Genomic DNA, 26,810 nt, shown 5'->3' with positions numbered 1-26,810 from the left:
ATTGTCTGTATAAATAGGGAATTCGTTTCCAAGGAGGTTTTATTTGCCTATTCATAAGACAAATAAGAATTATACTATAAATAGAAATGCTAAGTCAGCAAAACAAAAATACATCCTATATCTTATCTTTCCATAGCTTGTTAATTTTCAGCTTTCAGCAGAAAGAATTCTTATCATTATTATTCAGTTTCTCTTAGTTATTGAGCATATTTATATAAATAGGTATAAATTGAAAAGCATCTTCAATGGTAATTTTCATTTTATTCATTTTAATCTATTTCTATTGTCCTCTAATTCACAAAGAATGTAATGTGTTTTATTGTGACATTTTAACATATGCCACCACACTTTGTCCCTATTCATGCCCCTCTTATAATGCATTCCCCATCTTCATGCTCCCCTCTTGCTGCCTCCCCTTCCAAAAACAGTCCTCGCTTCTAACTTCATGCCATGTATGTTTCATTTCTGTTTATCCGTTTTAACATTAGCAGTTCTTAGTTTCCAACCTAACGAAAAGTCAGACACCCAAAAGAGAAGAGATTTTTGAGTAATTAGGTATCCTCGACCCCACCTCCAATTCCAATGGGATATATTTTCTTTTATTTTTTTAAATTTAAGTCTTTTTTTTTTAAGATTTATTTATTGTGTATACAATGTTTTGTCTGCGTGTTTGCCTGCAGACCAGAAGAGGGCATCAGATCTGTAAGATGGTTGTGAGCCACCATGTGGTTGCTGGGAATTGAACTCAGGACCTCTGGAAGAACAGCTAGTGCTCTTAACCTCTGAGCCATCTGATATATTTTCTTTATAAGGTAATAGGTAGAGAAAATGTATTAGTTACTTTCCTAGTGACAACAAAAGAAATGTCTGATCAATACAACTTAAGCGTGAAGGGGGCACACAACAGGGACCTCATAGTTTGAGGGCACAATTCATCAAGTAGAAAAGGCATGGTAGCAGTAAAGTGAGGTAGCAGCTCACACTGCAGCCTGTCAGCAGACAAAGGATGATGAATGCTTGTGTTCAGCATGACTTCTCTCTTTATTTCAGGTATGAGACCCAAGCCCATAAAATGGCACCACCCACAAAGTCAGATTAACCAGAGTACATTCAGGACTGTTTACTAAAGAATGCAACATTATATTGAACTCTGGTTTTCTTCACAGAATCAAGGATTATGCTCTCTGCGGTAACATATATCAAGCCATCTCTACATTCATATCTTCAGGGGATGTTCTTCACTCACTTTATTTTAAAACACTTTTCCATTTGTTCATCTAAAATGGTCAGAGGGTTAGGGATTGTTAGGGACAAGTGTCAATGCTCAGATGCTTAGCTTACAGCTGTCAAGTTCTCTATAGCCACTACTCAGCTGCAGCTGCCACCACCCTAAGGTACAGCCAGTAAGTCAGACCAGGCCTACAAGACAGAGCAGAGGAAGAGCAAGGATGAGATCTGGGGGGCCACACCACTTGTAACACTAGAGACAAACTGTAGACACCCAAGAAGAATCAAAGAAGATAGCAATAGCTACCATAGTTGGGTTGTTTGTTGCTATTCTGTTAATAGTCTATGCTCTGAAGCACTGCCTGGCAGATCTACCAGGTTACACTGAGATATATACAAGACTGGAACTGGAGTTACCATGCCTGTGGCCCTCTAATACAGGCTGTAATCATCATTACTGCTCCTCCGCAGTCCCTTAGAGGTGCTGGAAGCCAGAACATTGACATCATAATCTCCACAAATGCCATGGGAGCTATCAATTGGAGGCTATGTCAGTGGCCGATTCAGGTTGTCATGACACCAGCGGAGGTCAAAATCTAGCTGCCAGTATCACTAGTGCCCCAAGGGAAGCCTTGGGAAGTACAATAGCTGAGTTTGGAGATTGCACCTACCTAGTGATATAACCTCTATAATAACTGTAGAGAAAACTTTGTTCTGATGTCACAGCTAGTATGGTCATTAAAAATATTTCACTAGGGTACTACTTATGACTACTCCAGACACATTCCACAATGCTGCAACCACTTTATATGTCCCTATTCCTGTTTCTGAGAAATACCTCTCTCACCACTGACAGTCAGGACAAGCCCAGTATGCCTGTTGGTGTAGGAGGTCCTTCTGTATTTGTGTTGCTTTCATTGGTTATTAAAGAAACTGCCTTGGCCTAGTTGATAGGACAGAACTCAGATAGGCAGGGAAGACAGAACAGAATGCTGGGAAGAAGAGCAGAGACAGGCAGACGTCATGAATCTCTGGCCTGAGATGGATGTAGGTTAGAATCTTGCCGGTAAACCACAGTCACGTGGTGATACACAGATTTAATAGAAATGGGTTAATCAAGATGTGAGCGCCAATAAGAGGCTAGAGCTAATGGGCCAGGAAGTAATTTAATTAATACAATTTCTGTGTGGTTACTTCGGGGGTTACGCTACCCAGGTGGCTAAAAAAGCAAGCCCACTCCTCCTCATTACAGCCTGTGAAGACTGCCCAGCAATGCAGAAAGTCTGTGTTACCAGTCAGAAAACAACATGTATTTTGGACTGCTCTTTTCAACTACATATGCAGATTTCTTCACTTTCTTTTAGGCCAGGCTAGAAAATCTATGCTCTATTCTGTGCTATGTGCTATAGCATCGACCCTAATAAAGCCTTCCTGGAATGATTTTACTGCCAACTGTCTGTTTGCTTGCTTGCTTGCTTGCTTGCTTGCTTGCTTGTACCAGGGTCTCAAATAGCCCAGGCAGACCTATTGCGTGCTATGTACCCAAGAATGATGTTGAACTCCTAATCCTCCCTCCTGCATCTACCACATGAGTGCTGGGATTATGGGCATATGGCATCATGCTTGGTTTAAGTTATGGCATAGTTCAAACCCGTGGTTTCCAGCTTGCTCTAAAGAGCTAGACCTATTAAGAAATATTCAATCCAGAATTCATCATTTGTACCTCAAGTAGAGTGAGTTGATCTGATGACATTACTACCAAGAGCTACAGGCCTAGAAAATGCCTACTATCCATAGACCTGCTAAAGCTACCAAAATCTGAGATGGTTGGGATGGCTACAGAAAAGCTGCTGGAGAAGCTCTAGAACTGCCAGCAGTTTCTAATCCAACAATGGACAGCTGCTAAAAGTTTCTGGTAGCCACTGACTCCAGCTACTGAGTGTTTGCTTGGAGGTCTTGCCAAGAGCAGCTAGGAAAACAGTTAGTGCCTGTCAGCTGCTGAGAACTTTTGGTCAGGGCTATAATACTACATTTCCTTTTCATGATATCTAAGTTAAATTGAGCCAAAGAATCCTCAGCCAATATGTCAGCAATCAGACAGAGATATAAAGAAAATACAGGTTATTTTAACATTAAATCTACACTTAGGACAGAGCCCATATCAATTAATGTCACCAAGGAGACACTTATTGTTTGGTGAATGAATGAGAAAATAACCAAACAACACTATGTGGTAGATACTATCATGACTTTACAAATAAAGAAATAACAGTTTATAAACACAACCAAATTACAGAATAGGGAACTAGTTTCATACCTAGTATAAAATTATTATCATTTCCACTTATTGTCATGTTATAGTCTAAAAAGTGATGATGAAATCAGCTAAACCCTGGAATCACCAACACATAAATTCCTTCATTAACGAAGATGACTGTCAGGAAAAGTCCAGATCTGATGCTGATGATCCTTAGCATTTAGAATGGGCTTTTCAAGATGAGACAAAAGAAAATGAAGCCAGTTTCTCCAGCCAATGATATTGCGAACTCAAAATCTCCAGAGCATGTGCTACACATAAAAAAAAAAAAAAAAAAAAAAAAAAAAAAAAAAAAAAAAAAACGTCTTCTGTGTAGGGGCACCCACCAATCACCAAAACATTCTCCCTTGCCATAATTCCTCAGACACAGATAGGGCAAGCCAACCTGAACTTACAGGCCTTGTTCTCATTGATGGCTAAATGTGTGATAAAGCTTTTACTTTAACATTTTCAAATTTAATTTTTTATTTTCTTTAGAAGATCATAGATAAGAGTTGTGTTGACAACACTTCCACATCTGCCTCTTCTCCCTCCAATTAATCAATATATATTCACACAAATTCATAAATACATATTCACACTACTGAGTGCATCCAGTGTTGCTAATATATACGTGTGTTTAGGGCTGACCACTTGAGATGGGATAAAACAACAAGGATCTCATTCCTGGAGAAAAGATGTACTTGCCTTTCTCAGCAATCCCTGATTGCCTGATAAATTTTTTTTTTTTTTTGGACTTTCGAGACAGGGTTTTTCCATAGCTTTTTGGTTCCTGTCCTGGAACTAGCTCTTGTAGACCAGGCTGGCCTCGAACTCACAGAGATCCGCCTGCCTCTGCCTCCCAAGTGCTGGGATAAAAGGCGTGCGCCACAACCGCCCAGCCATAAAATTTTTAATTTAAAAAAACCCAGTACCATAGTATGCCTTCTATTAATTTTGAAAAGGGAGTCTTTGCTTGGTCACAATAACAGAGCTCAGTGAGGTAGAATAAACCTGCAATTCCAGCTATTCAGGAAGCATTATAATGTAGAAGAATTAAAATGTTTGAGGCTAGCCTAGTATCTTAATAAGAGTCACCTATTAAAATCTTAAAAAACTAAAACTTAAACTTTACAAAACCACCAATATACATATTATCTTCATTGTGAACACAGGCTCTACCCTAAGTTTCTACAAGGCTCATAGAAAATGGCATATATTTCCTCAAAGGAGCTTCTCCTATCCCCTATGTCATTTTACTGCTGTGGCTCTCTACAGCCCTAGAGCACAGTACTGGACATTCTTTTCATCTACATGTGTCATATGCATAGCTATATATAATATCTATATATTTCCTTATTACTAACACGGAGATCCAGTAGAATTTGGAGTTTAGTTTAAACACTATACCATTATTGTAGATACTATACCACATATATCAAAAGTAATCTGTCCTTCAGTTACTCTATGACAGTCACTGAATTATCTTCACTGGTGCTCACTAATCCCAATGTCATAAAGGTCTTTAGTAATACTATTAACCCATAAGCTAACTTTAAAGTAAGAAAATTTTACTTTCCTTACTAAAGTTTCCTTACTTTATAGTTAGAGAGAAGGATTCCTGTCAGGCTTAGGGTTTTTTTTGGTTTTGATTTTTTGTTTGTTTGTTTTTTGGTTTTTCAAGACAGGGTTTCTCTGTAGCTTTGGTGCCCATCCCGGAACTAGCTCTTGTAGACCAGGCTGGCCTCGAACTCCCAGAGATCCGCCTGCCTCTGCCTCCCGAGTGCTGGGATTAAAGGCGTGCGCAACCACCGCCCGGCTCAGGCTTAGTTTTTATTGTCTATTGTGGAGAAGCCCATCTGCTCCACTATATATATACTTTATATTTAAAGTATTTAAAATATTTATATTTATATATATACTTTATATTTAAGCTCTAAGTGTTTATTTCATCTGTTTAAATCCAAAACATATGACATAAAACAACACATATAATGAGAGGTAATTCTTTTCACAGTCATTATAAAATTCAGAATATCACTTCAAGACAGATGTTCCAATAAATAAATGCAATTCATTTATTATTAGAGTTGAAACTCTCCATAATAAACATAATAAAAAGCAGTATGTTTTTCAGAACATTTGTGCTGAAATATGACATCAGATATGCTAACAGATACTATTTCAATTATTCCAACTTTACTGATTTTATTTATGAAATGCCAATCTAGAGCTGAGAAGAGAGTCACTCATGCCTGTAATCTCAGCATTTTGGAAACTGAGGCAGGCAGACTGCCATCAAGTTTGAGGTCACTCTGGGCTACAAAATGAGTCCCAGGACAGTTGGGAGCTACAGAGTGAAATCCTCTCTCACAAAACAGGAAGAAACAGAGAGGTAGGAATAGGGAGAAATCTGCATTTTTTTTATAAATGTTATCCTGGTATCAATGTTATTTCATAAATGACTGTATTATATTGCTATTACTTTAAGGTTAATATCATAAGAGCATCTCTTTTATAACATTAGTTTTTCTGCTTTTTGTTTATTTTTGTTTGTTTTTCTCTTGTGTACCTGCCTCAGACTGTCCATTGTAATGTATCACATATCTCCAGAATAAGAAAGAATTCGAAAGCCATCCGTTTTCAGGATTGCTGACTCAGCTACCTTTTAAGAATTAAACTATTTTATAGAAACCTCACCAAACTACCCAAATCACCTATTTTTTCTGGCAGACTAGATCATCAAATGTGCCTAACTATGAAACAAAACAAATTAATTCACTTGCATTTTGCAAGTTTCTATCTCTATGTGCCTGTTCTTTCACGCCTAAAAACAAGTCTGTTTCCATCTATTTTACAGCATTTACAGTGCTTGTTTACCATGTCAAAAGTCTTGGAATGAATCTCCATCATCACATAAAACCAGATATGATATCACACACCTGCAACACCAGTAGTTGTAAGATAGATCAAAAAATCTAAGAACATCTTCATCTACATAATGAGTTTGAGGCCAGCCTGAGCTTCTATATCTTGCCTTAAAAACAAAAACAAAAAAAAAATGATTCTATACATTTGACACTACAAAAAGCATAAATCACTTTCATAGGCAGCAATTATTTTTAAAAGAACAGATTTCCAAATGTTGAGGAATGTACTAGAAGCTGGGGAGAGAGTTCAGTTGGTAAACCACCATGAAATCATTAGAACCTTGATCTGATCTCCAGCACCCAGTACCCACATTAAAATGGTGAGTAGGATACTGTACAAGTGTAATCCCAGTGCTGTGGAGATGGAGATAGGAGGCTCCCTGGAGAATCCTAGCTGGCCAACATACTGAATTGGCAAGCTCCAAATTCAGCTTGTCTCGAAAATGAAGGTAGAAATACCTAAGGACAACACCTGAACTAGACACTAGCCTCAACATACACACACTTATTCCCTATATGCATGAACATGCCCATAAAAGCATGCATGCTCTCAACAAAACATTGAACAAGCAATAAGACAGGCAAAATTCCAACATTAAACATCACTTACATTATATATATATATATATATATATATATATATATATATATATCACTATATTCAAACAGACTTGCTGTCATACTGTCTTTTAGAAGTAACAAGCCTATTTGTTTCATTTGTTAAATTTTCAGTATATTGAAAGAATCTACTTGCTAGACAGGGAGCAGAGGGGACTGTATCTCTGTTGTAGGCCACATGGTAATGCTTTAGTAAACTCAACAACAGAAAGAAAAAAGAACGGTAACAGAAGGAGAAGAAAAAAGCAAAGATAAAAAATGCATGCTTGTTTGGGGGTGTGGTTTGTATGTCTGTTGTATGTCTGTGCATATATGTGTCTGTATATCTGTGTATTGAAAGCCTTAAAGTTTTTGTCAAATAGATCTTTCACTTCCTTGGTTAGTGTAACCCCACGATACTTTATGCTATTTGCGGCTATCGTGAAAGGTGAAGTTTCTCTGATTTCCCTCTCTGCTTCTTTATCCTTTGTGTATAGAAGGGCTACTGATTTTTTTGAGTTGATCTTGTATCCTGCCACATCACTGAAGATTTCATTAGTGGACTCTAGCCATAAACAAAGGACATTAAGCCTATAGTTCACAAGCCTAGAGAAGCCAAATAACAAGGTGAACCCAAAGAAAAACATATATAGATCCTCTTGGAAATTGGAAGCAAACAAGATTGCCGAGCAAAAGTTGGGAGCACGAGGGTGGGGATGGGGGAAGGGGAGAGGGGGAGATAGAAGGGAAAAGGGAAAGACTGGAGAGAGCTTGGGGGAGTGGGAGGGTGGAGATGGAGGAAGGGCAGATATAGGAGCAAGGAAGAAGATATCTACATTAAGGGAGCCATTTTAGGGTTGGCAAGAGACTTGGCTCTAGAGGGGATCCCAGGTGTCCACGGGGATGTCCCCAGCTAGGTCCTTGGGCAGCAGAGTAGAGGGTGCCTGAACTGGCCTTGCCCCACTATCACACTGATGATTATCTTGAATATCACCATAGAGTCTTCATCCCGCGAAGGATGGAGATAGAGACAAAGTCACTCATTAGAGCAACGGACTGAGCTCCCAAGGTCCAGTTGAAGAGCAGAAGGAGGGAGAAGATGAGCAAGGAAGTCTGGACTGCGAGGTGTTGGTCCACCCACTGAGACAGTGTGCCTGATCTAATGGGAGCTCATCAAATCCAGTGGTCCACCCACTGAGACAGTGTGCCTGATCTAATGGGAGCTCATCAAATCCAGTGGTCCACCCACTGAGACAGTGTGCCTGATCTAATGGGAGCTCATCAAATCCAGTGGTCCACCCACTGAGACAGTGTGCCTGATCTAATGGGAGCTCATCAAATCCAGCTGGACCGGGACTGAATGAGCATGCAATCCAACATCTCTGAATGTGGCTGACAATGGCGGTGGACTGAGAAGCCATTGATAAAGGCACTGGAACTTGTTTCTACTACATTTACTGGCTTTTTGGGACCCTAGTCTGTTTGGATGCAAAGCTTCCTAGGCCTGGATGGGGGGGGGGGGGGAACGCTTGGACTTCCCACAGGGCAGGGTTCCCTGCCCCCTCTTATGGAGGGAGGGGGAGGGAGGAGGATGAGTGGGGGAGCGGGAGGGGAATGGGAGGAGGGGAGGAAGTGTAAATTTTTGAATGAAAAAAATAAATTTAAAAAAAATAAATAAAAACAAAAATAATAATCACTACCATCAACTAAGCAGTTATCAAGTCATAATCCCTGTTCTAAGGACTTTGCATGATTAGCCTCTGTTAATTCTGACATCTCTTTGAGGTGATATAATTATAGTCCTCGTTTCAGAGAGTTTACCTAAGGTTATACAAATAGAAAATGCACAGTACTGTGTGTTAGAATACAAACTATAACAGATCTGACTTTCATCTATTATTTGAGAGAATATGAGGAAAAAACAGCTTGTGAAAGGACATCCCATGCAATTTGGTGTCTTCCCCAAGAATCTGAAGTAAACCTATCTGAGGACAGAACGATTTCTTAGACCATCAAATAAATCTAATGTTCTTAGAATAAAAGGAGCTCTGGACATGGAGTGCTAAATCTCTCTGAAACTCAAACCATTTTCCTTTGAATAAAGTATTCATGCCTGCATTCAGATTTTCTAAGGCAATTTTAACTACATCAAATGTCCACCTAATTCCTTCCTTCTACCAATGCTGACAATCTATACTAAAATCTCCCAGCTACGACCCACAGCCACAAATTGCCCCAGTATCTGGAGTTACAAGAAGATAGTCTGGCCATCTTTGGAGCAGTCTGGCTAGAGGTGAGGATAATAATCTCAGCTCTTACTATGAATAGTCATGTGGATATTATTAATTATTCAAGCTTTATATATATATAAATATATATATATAAAAACAATACTATGTTTTTACTATTTCTGTTCAAGACAAGTATTTCTGTTGATTAATCAATACTCTATTTTCAACAGATTTCCATAGGTTTCCTTTAATAGAGATCATACTGCTAAAGTTAGAATCCACTTTCTTCAGATTTAAGATGCATTTCAATCAGTTTCACATTTAGAATCACTGAATGTTACAAGGAACCTAATTTAACCTTTTCACTTCACATTAAACAGTCTTGTGCTATTACTAAGAAAACTCTGATAGAATTTACAATAGCCACATTAACATTGGCAATTTTTAATGATAAAATATTTTGCAATACTCTAATTTGTGTGTGTGTGTGTGTGTGTGTGTGTGTGTGTGTGTGTATGTGTATTCAAACAGAGAGAGGGAAGGAGAGAGAGGAGGGAGAGGGGAGAGGGCAGGCAGGCAGGCAGAGACAAAGAAACAGAAATTTTATGTGAACACTAAAAGCTAACTTTTCCGAGTTCTCCAGGAATCAGAATTTATATCATAATTATTGACTGTCATTATAAGAATGACAACCAATTTTCTATACAGTTCCTTTATACAACTTTAAATAATCCTTTGGAAAAAATTAATTCCTTGACAGTGCAAATAAGCTATCAAAAAGAATAAAAGAAAAAAGGCAAAAAAGAAAAGTAAATGGAGAAAAAGTGGGAAATCCCATAAAATACTAAAAGACATTTGGAAGACTGAAGTTTGAATACTGCTTATATAATGTTCTTTACAATATACTACAAAACTATTCCACAACAATTAAAAACTGATGAAAACTACCAGCTAAAATAATTTAATGAAAGATAAAAACCATAGTAATTTCAAAGTACCTAACAAATGAGCCCTAACTAAGCTATATTCATATTTTTAATATGAAACCGAATAAATGTCTTCTGTATTTACTTGTTGATTTTACCACATTGCATTTTGAATATTAACAGTTACAAAGCAGACATTATTATTTTGAAACACTCCTGGCTATCCTAGAACTCATTCTGTAGACCAGGCTGGCCTCAAACTCACAGATCTGCCTGCCCCTGCCTCCCAAGTGCTGGGATTAAAGGTGAGTGCCACCACTGTCTGGCATATTATTATAAAATTAGGAGAGTAAGTGAACTAACAAAACACACATGAAGGATTTTTACACAATAAAAATAGACATTTTACAAACTGACACTATTAGATTTTACATTATTTTCCAGTTACCTTCTTCCTTTATTTTAAAACAGAAAATACATGTTTAGTGCCTTCCAGACAAAACAGGACTAACACACATGAACTCAAAAACACTGTGGCCAAAAAAAAAAAAAAAAAAAAAAAAAAAAAAAAAAAAAAACACTGTGGCAGCATACAAAGAACCTGCATAAGTCTAAGCCAGATGGGACCCCAGCCATAAGAAGAAAAGTGGACTGATAAGCAAAGTGAGAAAATTAACTAATATAAGATTACTTATTACAAAAAGAGAACACCATTAGATATACTTGAACTTTTTATTTTAACTTTATAAGCATAGAATATTTCCATATCTGTTTATTTTAGGGAGATGCTGTTATGTTTTTGTTGTTGTTTGTTTGTTTTGGTTTGTTTGGGGGGTAAATGTTTCAAGTAATGTAGACAAAAGCAGAAACTTAGTGTTTTCTTGAGCAGAATTTCTAGTAAATACGATCTTCCTTTACAGGAACTTGATTTCAGGTTTCTTTAGACACATAACTGTGCATTACATAAATGTATAGTTTTCAAACGTTATATTGGGTTGACATTATTTAAAGTCAACTTAGTTTTTTTAAAGGAACTTCACTGCTTTTGCTATGCTGTAATGGAGTGTATTTACATTCAAATAAAAAGCAGGTGGACTAGGGATATAAAACAGTTGGTAGACAGAGGACTTGCCTGGCATTACCAAGGCCCTAGGTTGGAGCCCTAGCAATGTACAGGTTGTGGTGGCATCCATCTATAATCCTAATACTTGAGAAGTGGAGGAAAGTCATCCTTAACTACTTAATCAGTGTGAAGCCACCCTTAGATACATGCGATCCTGTGAAAAAAGAAAAGATGGACAGACGGATGGGTGGATGGAAGGAAGGAAGGAAGGAAGGAAGGGAGGAAGGGAGGGATGGAGGAAAGGGATGGAGGAAAGGGATGGACGGAAGGAGGGAGGAAAGAAGGGAGGGAGGGAGGGAGGGAGGGAGGGAGGGATGAATGGAGGGGAGGGGGGTAGGGAGGGAAGGAAGGAAAGAAGGAAGGAAGGAAGGAAGGAAGGAAGGAAAATTTAGAGATAACAATGCTCCTACACAAAGAACAAAAACATCTTACCTGCTTCAACCTCATGAAGAAAGTCTCTGTAAAAGTCTTTCTGCTAAAATACCAAAATCTTTCATTTGCAGGATATACACGAACTACTGTCTCCAGGAGAAAGCGAACTGGTTCCACCACCTCTGTGACTACCATATCCACTGCCACAGTCATGTACACCCTTTTATCTGCAACAGAAAATTTCTGGGTTTTATTATTCCTTGATTGTTGAAGAAAATAAGATCTCCTTGGCTTATACAAGAATTACAGTACTATAAAAGCAAATTAACTTCTATATATTTATTTTTAAATATTTTCTAATTATTCACTAATAAGTAATCAAGTATTACAAGAATGTCTCAGTCACAGATTATTATTATTATTATATCATAATCAAGTATCTAAATCTCCTGACAGATGTCTTTTTCCATTCTCTAAATAGAATGCTTAATATAACAAATAAAGACTGTGGAGAAATTTGAAAATGCCTTGGGTTGCATTTCCAGCAACATACATACATACATACATACAGCAGGAAAGCAGATAAAATGTTGAAGATAACTTTTACTCTAAAATTATTGAATTTCTTAGACAATCACTAGAAAATCAAAGATGCATTCTTTCAACCTAGAACAGAAATGGCAGAAAGTGAAAGGTATGTTTGCAAACTAGAGGAGCTGCATAGGCCTCTCATTTTAAATCTGTATAGTAGAGCACTGCTGATATAAATATCTCCATGTGCTGTGAACAAAGAAAAACATCCTCTGAAGAATTCTCAATACTTTCACTGTTCATAATGCATATATTTTCTTGTAAAAATAATTAATTGATCTGGGGAGATGTCAGCAACAACACTTGTACACTTGGGTGAAAGGAAAATACCCAGCAAGTGCATTAAAAAGTGAGGCAAGTTGGACATACCTACAGTCCTAGTACTAGGGTAGTGCAAGTCAGGATTACTGGGCTTTCTGAATGCCAGCCCGGCTCCAGATTCAGTGAGAATCTCTGTCTCAAGGGACTAAGACAGAGAATGATACACCCGACATCTTTTACTGGTCTCCATCCACATGGGCACACAGGTACATGCACCACCCCAGTCACACCTATACCACATAAGTCATTATACACATACTCACACATCAAAAATACCATTACTAAAACTTCAGTGAAATACAACATGCAGTTTTCACATATATGTACATATATGAGTATAAACGCATATATGTATACATGTGCACATATTATTTACACATGTAAAAGCAGAAGTACAGAAAGTGTTTTAAGGGATTATAGTGTTATCGGTCACATTTCTACTTACTATTTAAAATATTCCATTTGTTGCAAAACTTGTTATTAAATGTAGACTATTCTAAGCCAGTACCTATTTTTCTCCATCATGATAGACTAAAATATGAATTCCATTTTATTTAATTTCCTGCTTGATACTTATTGAGAATTTTGGACTTATGGCTTGATCATACCATATAAATGAATAATCTTTTCTTTGTCTCTTAAATCTATTTTGTTTTGATTTTTTAGACAAAGTCTCAGAATATAGCCCTAGTTGGTCTGAACTTACAGAGATCTGCCTGACTTTGCCTCCCAAATGCTGGAATTTAAGCAATATTCCTCTATGGCCCCAGCCTTCTTAAATATTTTTTAAAATTTTACTTTTCCTGTTTTTAATTCTAAATTAAAGGAAAATACAAATAACCAAAGGCATCATTGAGATAAGTGTAAATATTACTAAGTGAAAGTATTTACTAAGGACAAGTATCCCTACCAATTCAAGAGAATTTAATTTAAGATTCTTTAGACATTGTACTTCAACTAGAGTACCATAAATGTACAGGGTGAAGAACAGTGCATAAGATATAAATTTAAATACTCAAAAGGATCTCAAACAAAATTAAGAGATATTTCATCTCTAGTGCCTAAAATGTTTTCATAAAAAAAAAAATCAAGAGGACAACTATATGTTTTTCCTTTGGTTCACCTTCTTACTTAGCTTCTTTGGGATCACCAATTGTAGACTCCGTGATCCTTGTTTATGGCTAGAAACCAATTATGAGTGAGTACATCCCATATTCATCTTTTTGGGTCTGGGTTACCTCACTCAAGATAGTGTTTTCTATTTCCATCCATTTGCATGCAAAATTTGAGAAGTCATTGTTTTTTATCGCAGCGTAGTACTCTAATGTGTAGATATTCCACACTTTCTTCATCCATTCTTCCATTGAAGGGCATCTAGGTTGTTTCCAGGTTCTGGCTATTACAAACGAAGTCGGGACCACGAGGGGAGCACCCACCCACTGAGACAATGGAGCTGATCTATTGGGAGCTCACCAAGGCCAGCTGGACTGTGACTGAAAAAGTATGGGATAAAACTGGACTCTCTGAGCATGGCGAACAATGAGGGCTGATGAGAACCCAAGGACAATGGCACGGGGTTTTGAACCTACGTAATGTGCTGGCTTTGTGGGAGCCTAGCCAGTTTGGATGTTCACCTTCCTAGAAATGGACGGAGGGGGGAGAACCTAGGACTTAAAAGGTTCTAGGGCAGGGAACCCTGACTGCTCTTTGGATTGGAGAGGGAGGGGGAGAGGAGTGGGGGGAGGGGGAGAAGGGTGGGAGGAGGGGGAGAAGGGTGGGAGGAGGGGGAGGGAAATGGGAGGCTGGGAGGAGGAGGAAACTTGTTTTTTTTTTCTCCTTTTCTCAATAAAAAAAAGTTAAAAAAAAAGAATATTAAATACCTTTTAAAACTAAAAAAAAAAAATCAAGCCTTCTTTGGCTTGTGAATTCTGAGTAATATATAATTTCAAAAATGTCCTTTGAAATTTTTAAAAAGTCAAGGCAACATGTTTGCATAGCATGTTAAATAATTTCAAAAGAAACATCATTTGGATCCTAACAGTATGATATAAATAGCATAAAAAGCTTATTTTAGCAGGGCAGTGGTAGCACATCCTTTAATCCCAGCACTTGGGAGGCAGAGTCACACAGATCTCTGTGAGTTTGAGGTCAGCCAGCCTGGGCTACAGAGGGAGTTCCAGGATAGGCACCAAAGCTACAAAGAACCCCTGTCTCAAAAAATAAATAAATAAAGCTTATTTTAACAAAATAATCTTTTAATTGAGAATAAAATGTATTAAAATAGAAGTTTTTCTCAACTTTATATTTTCTTTTTCAGTGGTTATAAGAAAGAAGGTTATATGGTGCTACTACAAACCCGTCTCCAAAGTAAACTCTGTAACAATAATTTGATACTAAAATGAATAAGGCTGAATTTTAAAAACTGTTTCTTACTTTCTTATATATATGTATATGTTCACATGTGTGCATGTTTACATGAGTATAGGTGTAGTAATATATCATTTATATTTTAAAAAATAAAGCTTGCCTGAAGTTCAGAGAGTAAAACAGCCACACTGATCAGCCTTACATACCAGGTAGTGGTGACACACATCTTCAATCCCAGTGGCCACACTAGTTTGCCACAGAAAACAGGTGCACACCTTTAATCCCAGCACTAGAGAGGAATCTAAGAAGGGAGGAACAGCTCTCCAGACACAGTCTCATTCTGAGATTCCTGAAAGCAGGATCACCATTTTCAGACTGAGGTAGAGGTAAGAGACAGTGACTGGCTGTTTTACTTTCTGACCTTCAGGTTGAACCCCAATTTCTGTCTCAGGGTTTTTATTAATCATGCTACATTTACAAAGAAGAAACATGAGTGTTCATGTGTGTGCATGTGTTTACAAGTTTGTAAGGATGGAGCATATGTCTTCATGTGTGTTTATATGTATGAGAGGGTACATAAATGTTCATGTGTGCATGTTTATATATGGGGATGAAGCATGCATGTTCATGTATGTACATGTTTACATGTGGTGAGAGCATATGTGTTCAGTATGTGTGTACATGTTTATATTTGGGGAGAGCATGTGTGTTCAGAATGGATGTGTGTGTTTACAAGGGAAACAGATGTGTGCATGTGTGAGGGGGCAGGTAAATTGAGTATCTGAGGTTGTAGGCATGTTTACATGCATGTATGAAAGACAGCATGTGTGTTTAGATTGTGCATGTTTACATATGGGAGGAAGGAGCTTATGAGTACATATATATGCATATTTATATGTGTGTGAGAAAGGAAGTCGGTGTGTACATCTGTGTGCATATTTACATGAGGAGGGACAATGAGTGTGAGGAGGTGCGCATGCACATTTGTCATGAGCATGGAGACCAAAAGTTGATGCTGGGAATCTCAAGATCCTTTTTTGCTGTTGTTTTTGTTTTCTTGAGGCACGGTCTCTCAATCAGATCTAGATCTTCAACATGCCAAGTCTAGCTGGCCAGCTTCCTCCAGGGATGCTGTCTCCTCCTTCCAAGGCTGAAATTATGGGTGGATTCCCATTCCAAGCACTTAATTGGATACTGGGGATCCGAATTATTGTTCCCTTCCATGCTGAGGAAGTGAATGCTTTAACTGCTAAGATATCTTCCTAGTCCAAGGTTCAGTTTCATATAAACATTTTTTTCTATGTTTTAATTGTAACATACTTTGTTTAAACATAGTATGTAATCAAATGCATGTACTTTGTAGAACTAGTGAACACCCACTCTCTTTACAGACAACAAAGAATAGCTATCATTTTAATGTTCTTTACAAGAACAGCATATTTTCCTATGAGTGATCATTGATGCTTCTTGTCTTTAGCCGAAAGTCAAATATGGGTATAAACTAAATAACATAAAATTAAAGATGAAACAAGTTGATTGTTATATTCTGAACATACATATTTAACTGAATGAAAAATAACTCATTTTCAGTATAACTGTAAAGCAAGTAAAACTTTAAATTTAGTTTAAGCAGATCAAAGATCTAAGATCTAGATGAAGTAATTAATAAAAATATAAGTAATCTAAAAAAAATATAAGTAATCTATAATGCTTAGTTAAAAATGGTAAACAAGGATATGCAAATTTCCAAAATTTGTTTGCTTACACATTCCATTCCATCACTCTCATCCAAATAAAACAACCAACTTTAAAGCAATATTTAAATCACAAAGTCAAATGTCTTCCACATAATCTAATATAACTAATCAACATGGTTTTTAAAGTTATTCTTTTAACTAATGAATTTTTCCCCACAAAAACATGAAAAATATGAAATGGAACTTCATAAATATCCACCATGATTCTAAATATGAATATCTTCAATTTAAATAGGCAGAAGTACTTTCTAAAAGTGTAATAAAACAAGATTACTCACAATAAAATTTAGAAGTAATAAAAATATTAAAGGAAAGTCACCTTTAGGAGTTTCTTCATTAAGTGCCAGAAATATTGGTGCATTGGGGTTCCACATGCCTGTGATGACATAAGCTCTACCATCGTAGCTCTTTCCCATGGATTCCTAGAAAAGTTCAGACAGGAATCATGGGCAGTATGCACAAGGAAAATTATCACACTTTAAAATTATACCCTTAATCAATTTAATTTATTAAAATGTATATCTACACTCAAATAGAAGCTTACATTTTAATGTAAATTTTCTCATACAAAAGCATTTCTTTGAGTATTGTTATATTCTAGCTATCTTCAAACACAGGTTCGGTATAAACACATGTACTTCTTGCATGAAAAGAAGCATACCTATTCATGCTGAGTCATAAAAACATAAAGTTGTAAAGGTATATTAAATGTGATAGCTTGTTTGAGGTCAAAATGTCTATATATAAAAGACCACAATATAAAATTACCTGAACTAAGTTCAATTCCCAGTACCAAATAATAAAATACACCCACTCACAAATATCTACAGAAAGACTCAACTACAGAAGGGAAAAGGAGTAATGTTACTTTTTTATGGCAATATCTTCAAACTTCAAACTTAATAACTTTCTAGTATCTATAAATCAATAAGAAATCACAATGGAGGGTTTAATTCTAATCAACAAATGTAGCTTTATCTCTCTTTCCTCTTCTTCCATCACTCTTACTTCCTCCTCCCCAACCCGGCTCTCTTCACCCTCTTCCTTCTTCCTACCTCCCCTCCAAATTAGTTTTTTCTGTTCCCTCCTTATCTCCTCCATTTTAAAGTTTTCACTTAATCAGCTCTTGACTATTGAAAACAAGGCCATAAATGAGTTTTCGTATATGTTGCAGAGAAAGCAGGCCAAAATGATAGCTTGTGAAACACCCACAGAAGCATGATAACATGTGCCAAGACACATGAATGCTATCTACAGAACTTTCCATTTTTGTATTTACTTGTACTATGAACAGTGAAAAAGGAACCAGACCAAAACAAAGAAAACTTTTTTCCATTCCTTACAGACATTTCTCTAAATTCCTATAAAACTGGATCAGTCACTTGATTATTATATTCTTCTAATATATCTATCAATTTTAGTCCAACTGTATAAGACCAAGAATCTTGCATTCCAGAGATGAAGTAACTAAAGAGCATTTAATTTTAAAGGAACCACAATAAGCAACTCCTCCCTAAAAACATCCATAAATTCACTCTCCCTCTCCCTCACACATCACAGCGCACACGCAGATACATGCACGCACACACACAGTCCTGTAGCTCTTCACTATCCACACTAACTAGTCCCCATTCAGTACAGGAATGAGTTTCTTACCTAAAAGATGCCAGCTATTTCTGTATGCTTGAATGTTTCCTGTGTTTGAGTACAGAAAAATGAACTAGAGTAATAATCTTTCTTTCAATGAACAAGTACAGAAATTAGGTAGTTAGCCAATGCTTGAATGTTTCCTGTGTTTGAGTACAGAAAAATGAACTAGAGTAATAATCTTTCTTTCAATGAACAAGTACAGAAATTAGGTAGTTAGCCACGGAAGTTTAAAGATTTCAGTAAGAACTGAAGTTGTGACAAGCCACATATAAAGTAGCAAAAAAAAATAACTATGAAGTGAAAATATAAAGAACAGATTTAATTGTACTAGGAAACTGTTAAAAAGATGAGAAAGAGTGAAGGAAAGAGACACTAAAACCCATTTTTAAGCCAGGTCTGCTTGTGCAGAACTACAATCCCAATATTCATAAATGAAGGAGGGATTCTGAGTTACAGCCAAGCTTAGATTATACAACAAGATGCTCTCAAAAAAAAACTTTAAAATTATATACTGTCCAGACAAAAAATGGAAGTAGATGAAAGGAAGAGAAGGAGATCCACAAGACAAAGATGGTATTGGGGGGGGGGGGCAGCACTTTATCACACACATACAGACAAACTGCTTCACGAAACTTTACCTCCATGTTTTGAACATACATATACATTCCAAATAAACTGATTACAATATAAAATGTGCCTTTTTAATCTAATGTCAACATATGGTTAATTATAAAGATCCACATACTATGGAGTAACTCTAATAAATTGTGGTCCATCTTCACGTAACATATATGTACTGCAGCTCCACAGAACATATATTTACTGAGTTTTCTGTCTTTCATGGTATTTTGCTGTTAGGCTTTTCCTGAGTTAAAACTGTATCAAGAGATATGGTTAAAACCACTTACTTCCTACCCTACAATTTCCCTGATCAAAAAATTCTCATTATTAGTAGAAGATTGAGTCTCTGTTACTTGTACTCTTCAGTTTTCCAAAAACACTAGAATTTTGTTGCATACAATTTTATTATGCACATATGTATGTGTGTGACTATATATACATATATATGTATATATAAACACAAATGAAACTATATGTTTATGACCTTAGTCTGTTACATTAACAGGACCTGGGAGACAAGTCTCTGGACGCATCAGTAAGGGCAATTCCAAAGAAATTTAAGTGAGAAACACCCACCCTGAATGTGTGAGACATATTCCATGCCCCAGGGACCAGGGTTGGATGGAAGAGGGAAGAGGGTGCTAGCATGTCCTTCTTTTGCTTCCTGGTCTTCCCGGATGTCAGGAATCCCACCTGAATGTTATTCCCACTTTGAATGTACCTATCAGGCCTTCCCTGCTATCAAAGACTATGAATCAAGAAATCCTACTTCCCTTAATTGCTTTTCATCTTGTATTCTGTCATAGCAATGAGAAAACAACAAAAACACTATCATTTTTAAGTATGACTTTCCCTTTTGTGAAGCTTTTAAACTACAATAAAAAGTTTGATAAAGTTTCAATTCACCTAATTGGAAAATATGCTTATGGAAGAAAAGTCATTATTAGTTAAAAAATAGTTCAGCATACCCAAAAGATAAGTACCATTATTGCACCATTGGGAACATCTTGCTGGGTGGACTGTTGTTACAGCTGTCAGTTCAACAAATGGGTAGAACTACAGATTACTTTTCTCTTCTGGCACCTTGCATAATTGGACTTTAGGCCCATATAATGCAAGAGAATTCATGCCTGGTACCATAAACCTAGCCATCCACACATGAGTGGAAAATTCACAGATCCTAAAGGAAAAATTATTACTATCATTTTTCTAAATTACTATAACTTCTAACTGTATTCTAAGCATTTCTTGTTATAACTACAGATAAGTGTAACTCTCATTCCTCATTAAAGAAGTGTGCTCAGAGACTGCATTTCACTTCCCAGACACCCACACCCGAATAATCATACAAGGAGGAAGAACAGAGATGAGAGCAAGAAAAGAGATATCTTGATTCAAAGAGCCATTATAGAGTTAGCAAGAAACCTGGCTAGAGAGAAATTCCCAGGAATCCACAAAAATGACCCCAGCTAAAACCCTGAGCAATGGAGGAGAGGGGGCCCAATCTGGACTTGCCCTGCAGTCAGGCTGATGAATAGCTTAAACATCACCATAGAACCTTCATCCAGCCACTGATGGGAACAGAGTCAGAGACCCCCATCAGAACACTGGACTGAGATCCCAAAGTCCAGTTGAAATGTAGAAGAAATGAAAATATGAACAAGTGATCAAGTCCTTGATGGGGACACCCACTGAAACAGTCTACCTGAGTTAATGGGAGCTCACCAACTCCAGCCGGCCTGGGAAGGAACAAGCATAGGACCAAACTAGTCCCCCTGAATGTGGTTGACAGTTGCATAGCTGAAGCAGACTGGGGGGCCACTGGCAGTGGCACCAGGATTTATTCCTACTGCATGTACTGGCTTTTTTGGGAAACTATTCTCTTTGGATGATACCTTGTTCAGTATAGATATAGTAGGAAGGGCCTTGGACCTTCCACAAAGCAATGTGCTTTACCCTCTTTGAGGAGTGGATGGATGGGGTGGGAAGGTAGGTGAAGGGACTGGGAGGAGGGGAGGGAATGGGAACATGGATTGGTATGTATAATGAAAAAGGTAGTTTGTTTTCTTTTAAAAAAATATATATAACACTGCTTGACCAATGGCTTAGGCATATTCCAAGCTAGCTCTTACATCCTAAATTAACCCATTTCTATTATTCTATATATTACCATGAGGCTCATGGTTTGTTACCTCTTGCTTTTTGTGTGGCTACATGACGTCTGCCTGACTCCACCTTCTTTCTCCCTGCATTCGGTTTAGTTTTCCCACCTATCTATATTCTGTCCTGCCATAGGCCAAAGAACCTGCTTTATTAACCAATGGAAATAAAACATACTCATAGCATACAGAGAGGAATCCCACACCAAAGAAGCTTCTTTTTGCAACAAAGACTACAACAAATATCCACGACTGGTCAAAATGCAGAGAACAAATGACCATGGAGTGTCAGCCCCAAATGAGATATCTACAACACAACCTCTACAGCTAAAAGAATATCAGGAAAAATGAAGAGAAAAGATTCTAAGAGCCAGAGGACCAATTGGCAGGACAAAAAAACAACAACCATGAAAACTCAGCACTATAGTGGCCTAAAAAGAGAATTTAATAAAAACCATATCGCTGAACATGGCATTGGAGTTGGAGGAAATTTCCTAAGGCCCTCTTCCTAGATGAAAAACAATAGGCAGTCAATACTTCCTATAAGAGAGAAAAATCACTATTTTCCATGGATGAATCTCCTGATTCATTATCAGATATCAAGTGATCATCTCTAAACTTATATACATACCAATAACACTAAATGTAACACTAAACAAGTCATAAAGTTGTGACCATATATGCGTGTATGTATGTAAGTAGCAATAACAATTACAAAAGAGATCATGAATCCAAGAAAAAGTGGAGACAGGGGAGCAATGGGGTAGGAATGATGTAAATTCAGTTTAGTCAAGTATAAAAATCTAAAAGTAAATTTTTAATCATATTGTTCACTATGAATAAAACTGGTAAATGTATAAATGTATGTATAAAAACTATTAAATGTAATTTGCATGCCTCTCAAAATCTGTTAAAGTAAATGAAGTGGCAGAAAACTTGATTGCAGTTTCACATGATATTTGGGTATGTCATAGGAGCAAAAGTATTAACATCTTACTCAAAAGAGCAAAACCAAAAGTATTTGGGCAAAGTTGCAAAAAGTGTAACTGGTACTTATTACAAAGAATAATTTGCCAATAACCAAAACCTCCTCGTCAGTTTCGATATGAGGTACTGAGTTCCTTGTTTGATGGAGGAAGGTCATTGGCTAATAAAGGAACTGCCTTGGCCCATTTTATTGGTTAGAGGATAGGTGGGAGGAGTAAACAGAACAGAACGCTGGGAGGAAGAGGAAGTGAGGTCAGTCTCGACAGCTCTGCTCTCGGGAGCAGACGCCTGAGAGAGACGCCATGCCCCGCTCCGGGGATGAAGCTCTGACCCAGGATGGACATAGGCTAGAATCTTCCTGGTAAGCGCACCTTGGGGTGCCATACACAGATGATTAGAAATGGGCTAAATTAATATGTGAGAATTAGCCTAGAAGAGAATGGGCCAAGCAGTGTTTAAAAGAATACAGTGTCCGTGTAATTATTTCGGGGCATAAGCTAGCCAAGCAGGCGGCTGGGGTGCTGGAGACGCAGCCCCGCCGCCCTTATTACTACACTTGTTACTAGACAAAAATCTAGCCAAGGGTCAGTGACTAACTATTAAGATATGAAGACAACAGATAACAGTAAACCACAACTACTGATAATTAAAAATGCGAAGTCTAGCACTACCCAACTATTTGTTGTGCAGGTAAGGAATAGGGGCACCGTCAAGGCCATTGATAATGATAACTCAAATGTGGGATTAAATTACACAGATGTTATTAAGGAGGTTCAGAAGTTCACACCAGTTTTATAACTCTATAATCTCATTTTATGTTTTTGGGGGAAAACTCTCTAATAATGATTCATTTTAATCCTTTATATTCTATAAGACCATAACTAGAACCTAGTATCTTAACACTTTTTCTAATACCTAGTACTCTCAAAATGACCCCCCCTCATAGAATTCTAATGGCACCAAAATACTATGGCTTACTTTAGGAAAACCAACATTCATTACTGATGTGTTGTAGAGAAGGGTAAATGAGAGACGGATCAATATCTAATTTATGCTTACATATTTTATATAATTGGTTGTCCTCACCTGACGTGTCTAAACAGTACTTCCTCTCTATGTATATGGCACATGACAGGGTGTGAAAGAAAACGGACCCCAAAGAGAGTGGCACAATTAGGAGGTGTGACACAAAATTAGGAGGTGTGTTCTTGTAGGAGGAAGTGTGTCACTGTGGAGGCAGGTTTTGAGGTCTCATATCTATTCAAGCCACACCCAGTGAAGACAGATCACTTCCTATTGTTTGTAGGGATCAAGATTAAGAACCCTCAGCTCTTCTTTAGCATCATGTCTGCCTACATGCTGCCTTGCTTCCTGCCAATGACAATAATGGACTAAACCTCTGAACTGTAAGTCACCCAAATTAAATGCTTTCCTGTATATGAGTTGCCACGGTCATGGATGTTATAATTCTGCTGGCCTTACCTGTCACCTGGGTACCCTGCCCCTTTAAGAGACAAACTTAGCCCACCTCCAATCTCCCTCTTTCTGCTAAAGCAAGCTGGTCTCGAACCTCCTCTCCTCTCCTTGCTCTCTTTCTGTCCATCCTTCTTCTGAAGAGGCAACCTCTGTCTCTCTCTTCCCCCTTCTCTCCTCTCCGACCCCCTTCTTCCTTCCTTCCCTCCCTTCTTCCCTCTCTCTCTCCTCCATAATACTCTTGCCCTTATACCCATCCCAATACACACTAAATAAACTCTATACCCAAGCTCTCTCCCTATGGCATATTTGGTGTCTCCTGCCCGCTGGAATTTCCCACCCACCAAGGGACCTGCCAGGGTCATAAATCTTTCACTGGTATAATAAACTCCACAGGCTCTCCCTTGCAGCTGAGGACTGCTCAGAGTTCCTATAACCTTTAACGCTTCTTATAGGGTCTCTTTTCCAACTCAAAATCGCTGAAATTCTACATCCAACATCAACACTAACAGTAGGTTCCTCCCACACATCTGGCCATGCCTCCGTGAGTGTGCAATCAATTGGCAGTGGTTCCGCCCCCCCTTCCTCCCGTGTAAAAAGACCCAGTATTGGTCAACCACTTGCCTATCATGCATCATGCTTAAACCCCTAACTCAGGCTCTGACTCCACGTGATGACAGAGGGGTTTAGTTTGAGCCCACCGGTTCTCATGGCCTCTGGACTTTGTAAGAGACACCACAAGGCCATCCTGAGCAAAAATCCATGCTGAACCTCTGGGACACTGGAATTCAGTCTCTGGACCTTCTTTCCTCAATCATGGAGACTGCGCCTCCGGCCTCAGGTATCAAGCTACAGAAACTGCCTACCATCAGCTTACATTCTGCCAGTGATAGCCAGTTGGAAATGCAGCTTCCTTTCTCTATGTTTGTCTGTTGGCCTTTGGTTCCTGGCGTGTAAGGATCCTGGGCCTGGACCTGCTACCAGCCTACTTCCCAACTCTCTGTCTGCTGGAACAATTGGTAAGATCCCCTTGTGGCCCCAGTCATCTTTTGCTGGCAATCATCTCTGGAACTTCCCACAAGCAAGGTTCTTGGACTTTGCCCTAACACTGTACTCATTGAGCAGTACATTCATTTTTCAGGCCCAGGGACCCTAGCATCACCTGAACAGTTGGTGCCTTCGCTTCTCAGATATTTAGATCCTTTTCAGAATCTGATTCCCCACTCAGCCTAGTTCTTCTTGAGCTACTGCCCTTTCTCGGCCCCTGAATGAATAACAGCCTGAGCCAGTTGTTTATTTTTCTGCCTCACCCATGGGAAACAGGCTAACAAAACCATATACATTTCTAATGTCTACCAGCAGATGGTTAAATGTAAAGAGTTACACCATGTGGAAAACCACGACTGCCGCCATTTTGTTTGAGCTTAAGAAAGGGAGGAGTTACAGCCTCATGAAGTTCCACCCCTAGCCAAATGGTACTGATAGCAGGTTCCCCACATGACCTACTTTAAGCATTTAAAAGTTACTTTTTTTTATTGAGGTTTCTATAAAATAGTTTAATTCTTAAAAGGTAGCTGAGTCAGCAATCCTGAAAACGGATGGCTTTCAAATTCTTTCTTATTCTGGAGATATGTGATACATTACAAGGGACAGTCTGAGGCAGGTACACAAGAGAAAAACAAACAAAAATAAACAATAAAAGTTACTTTTATGCTTTGTTACATTTGGTATGTTTGTTTGATGGTTCACCTTGACAGGGCCCACTGAGATATCTATCAGTGGCTCTGTTCATTGTATTTCATTCCAGACTAAGAAAGTAGTAGTCTGAAATATCTTAAATTGGTATGCACTTTTAAATCTCTTACAACATACTATATATGTGATCCAACCCTGTGTTAAAATATATTAAGCTGTTCTCCACTACTGTCAGTTTTACTGTTAAGCTTGTATTGTAAACTGAAGAGTCCAAGAATAAGAAAATAAAAAAATGTAGATTCTAAAAATAAGAATGTAGAAATAAAGAAATATAAAGTTATAAGTCTAAGAGAATGAGAACAGACTATCAGCAGCTTTCTCGGCAGATCAAGGATCACTCATTCACAGTGAGCTATTTTCTCGGATGCCTGGGAAGCCTCCATCAGCTTAGGTCATTCCATTTTACAACTAGCTGTTCTATTTACAAAGCCAGAGCTTCTCCCTGCAAACTGAGAGTAGTGTCTTGGCCATCCTTGATAAACGACATATGTGACCTCTGGTTTAGGCACTGTCTCTGTTATGGGAAACTAGCGCCACCAAAGGGGAGGCATGGGACTCCAGTATACACTGTCTGGAGGTACCAGGAGACACATGGGACAAGGTAGAAACACGGGTTTGACTAATGATATCTGATAATGGAGGTTGTAAAGTAAGGCAGTCTGTATCTGAGTTTTACCTTGAGATAGTGTAAAGAACTTTCTGCTATCTTCTAAGTTCTCAGCCTAAGAACCAATTATTCTCATTTATCAACCTTCTAGTATTACTAGCAGTCCCTTTTCTGACTAATTGCAAAAGACATCTGTTTTCTTGTAATTAGTGACTTTCACTGTAATCTACTCTGAAACATATTTCATGATAGCTGCCTAGTTACCCATTGACATTAAAACCCACTCACCTCCCGTGCTGACTGACCCATGGGTCAGAGCAAGACTGTAAAAATTCCTTTGTTCAGAGCTAATGCTTGGTGCCCCTACTATAAAAAGTGGGTTCAGAAACCGGCCTTTTGCCACAGCCTAACAAACACCATCTATGGCTGTGGTCTCAGCTATCTGATAAGCTTCTGTGCCCCGTGGTGTTTTTTTTTTTATTTTTTATTTTTAAGTTTGCTTCTGGTTTTCCTAGGATCTGGTTTCTGGAATAAAGTTTGCTTCTGGTTTATTAGACTTGGTGGTCTTCTCGTCTTTGTGCGACCTGCCTGGACCCAACATAAACATCTTTTTCTTCGTCTTTCACAAGTATAAATCTCACCTATTAAGTTAAAAACAAGTACAGTGAAGCTTGGACCCAGCTCTCCAGACAGATCCTATACTGTAGTCATAACTTTAAATATATATATCTGATAAATAGCCCTCAAGTGCTCAGAGATCTGGGGATATGTCATTTAAATGTTTAATTATTAAAAGGCTTTTCATAAGAGAGACTGGTTG

At 38.0% G+C, this 26,810-nt stretch overlaps 1 protein-coding gene across 4 annotated transcripts in view; it reads right to left on the bottom strand.

The window, feature by feature from the left end:
* Rabgap1l (RAB GTPase activating protein 1 like) overlaps positions 1 to 26,810 on the bottom strand; it is a 615,176-nt gene that overhangs the window by 495,914 nt on the left and 92,452 nt on the right. For all 4 annotated transcript variants that reach the window (XM_041662748.1, XM_041662750.1, XM_041662749.1 and 1 more), the window contains 2 exons: positions 17,058 to 17,160; positions 11,763 to 11,929 (listed from right to left, as the gene is read on the bottom strand). In XM_041662748.1, the coding sequence (XP_041518682.1) occupies positions 11,763 to 11,929; positions 17,058 to 17,160 (270 nt within the window). The remainder of the gene's footprint in view (positions 1 to 11,762; positions 11,930 to 17,057; positions 17,161 to 26,810) is intronic.

The sequence above is a fragment of the Microtus oregoni genome, unplaced genomic scaffold (genome assembly GCF_018167655.1).
Source record: "Microtus oregoni isolate MIOR12 unplaced genomic scaffold, Mior012 000013F_ref0000133, whole genome shotgun sequence".
NCBI lineage: Eukaryota > Metazoa > Chordata > Mammalia > Rodentia > Cricetidae > Microtus > Microtus oregoni.
Note: the sequence above shows the minus strand (reverse complement) of the source record. Positions and strands in the feature narration are given on the sequence as shown.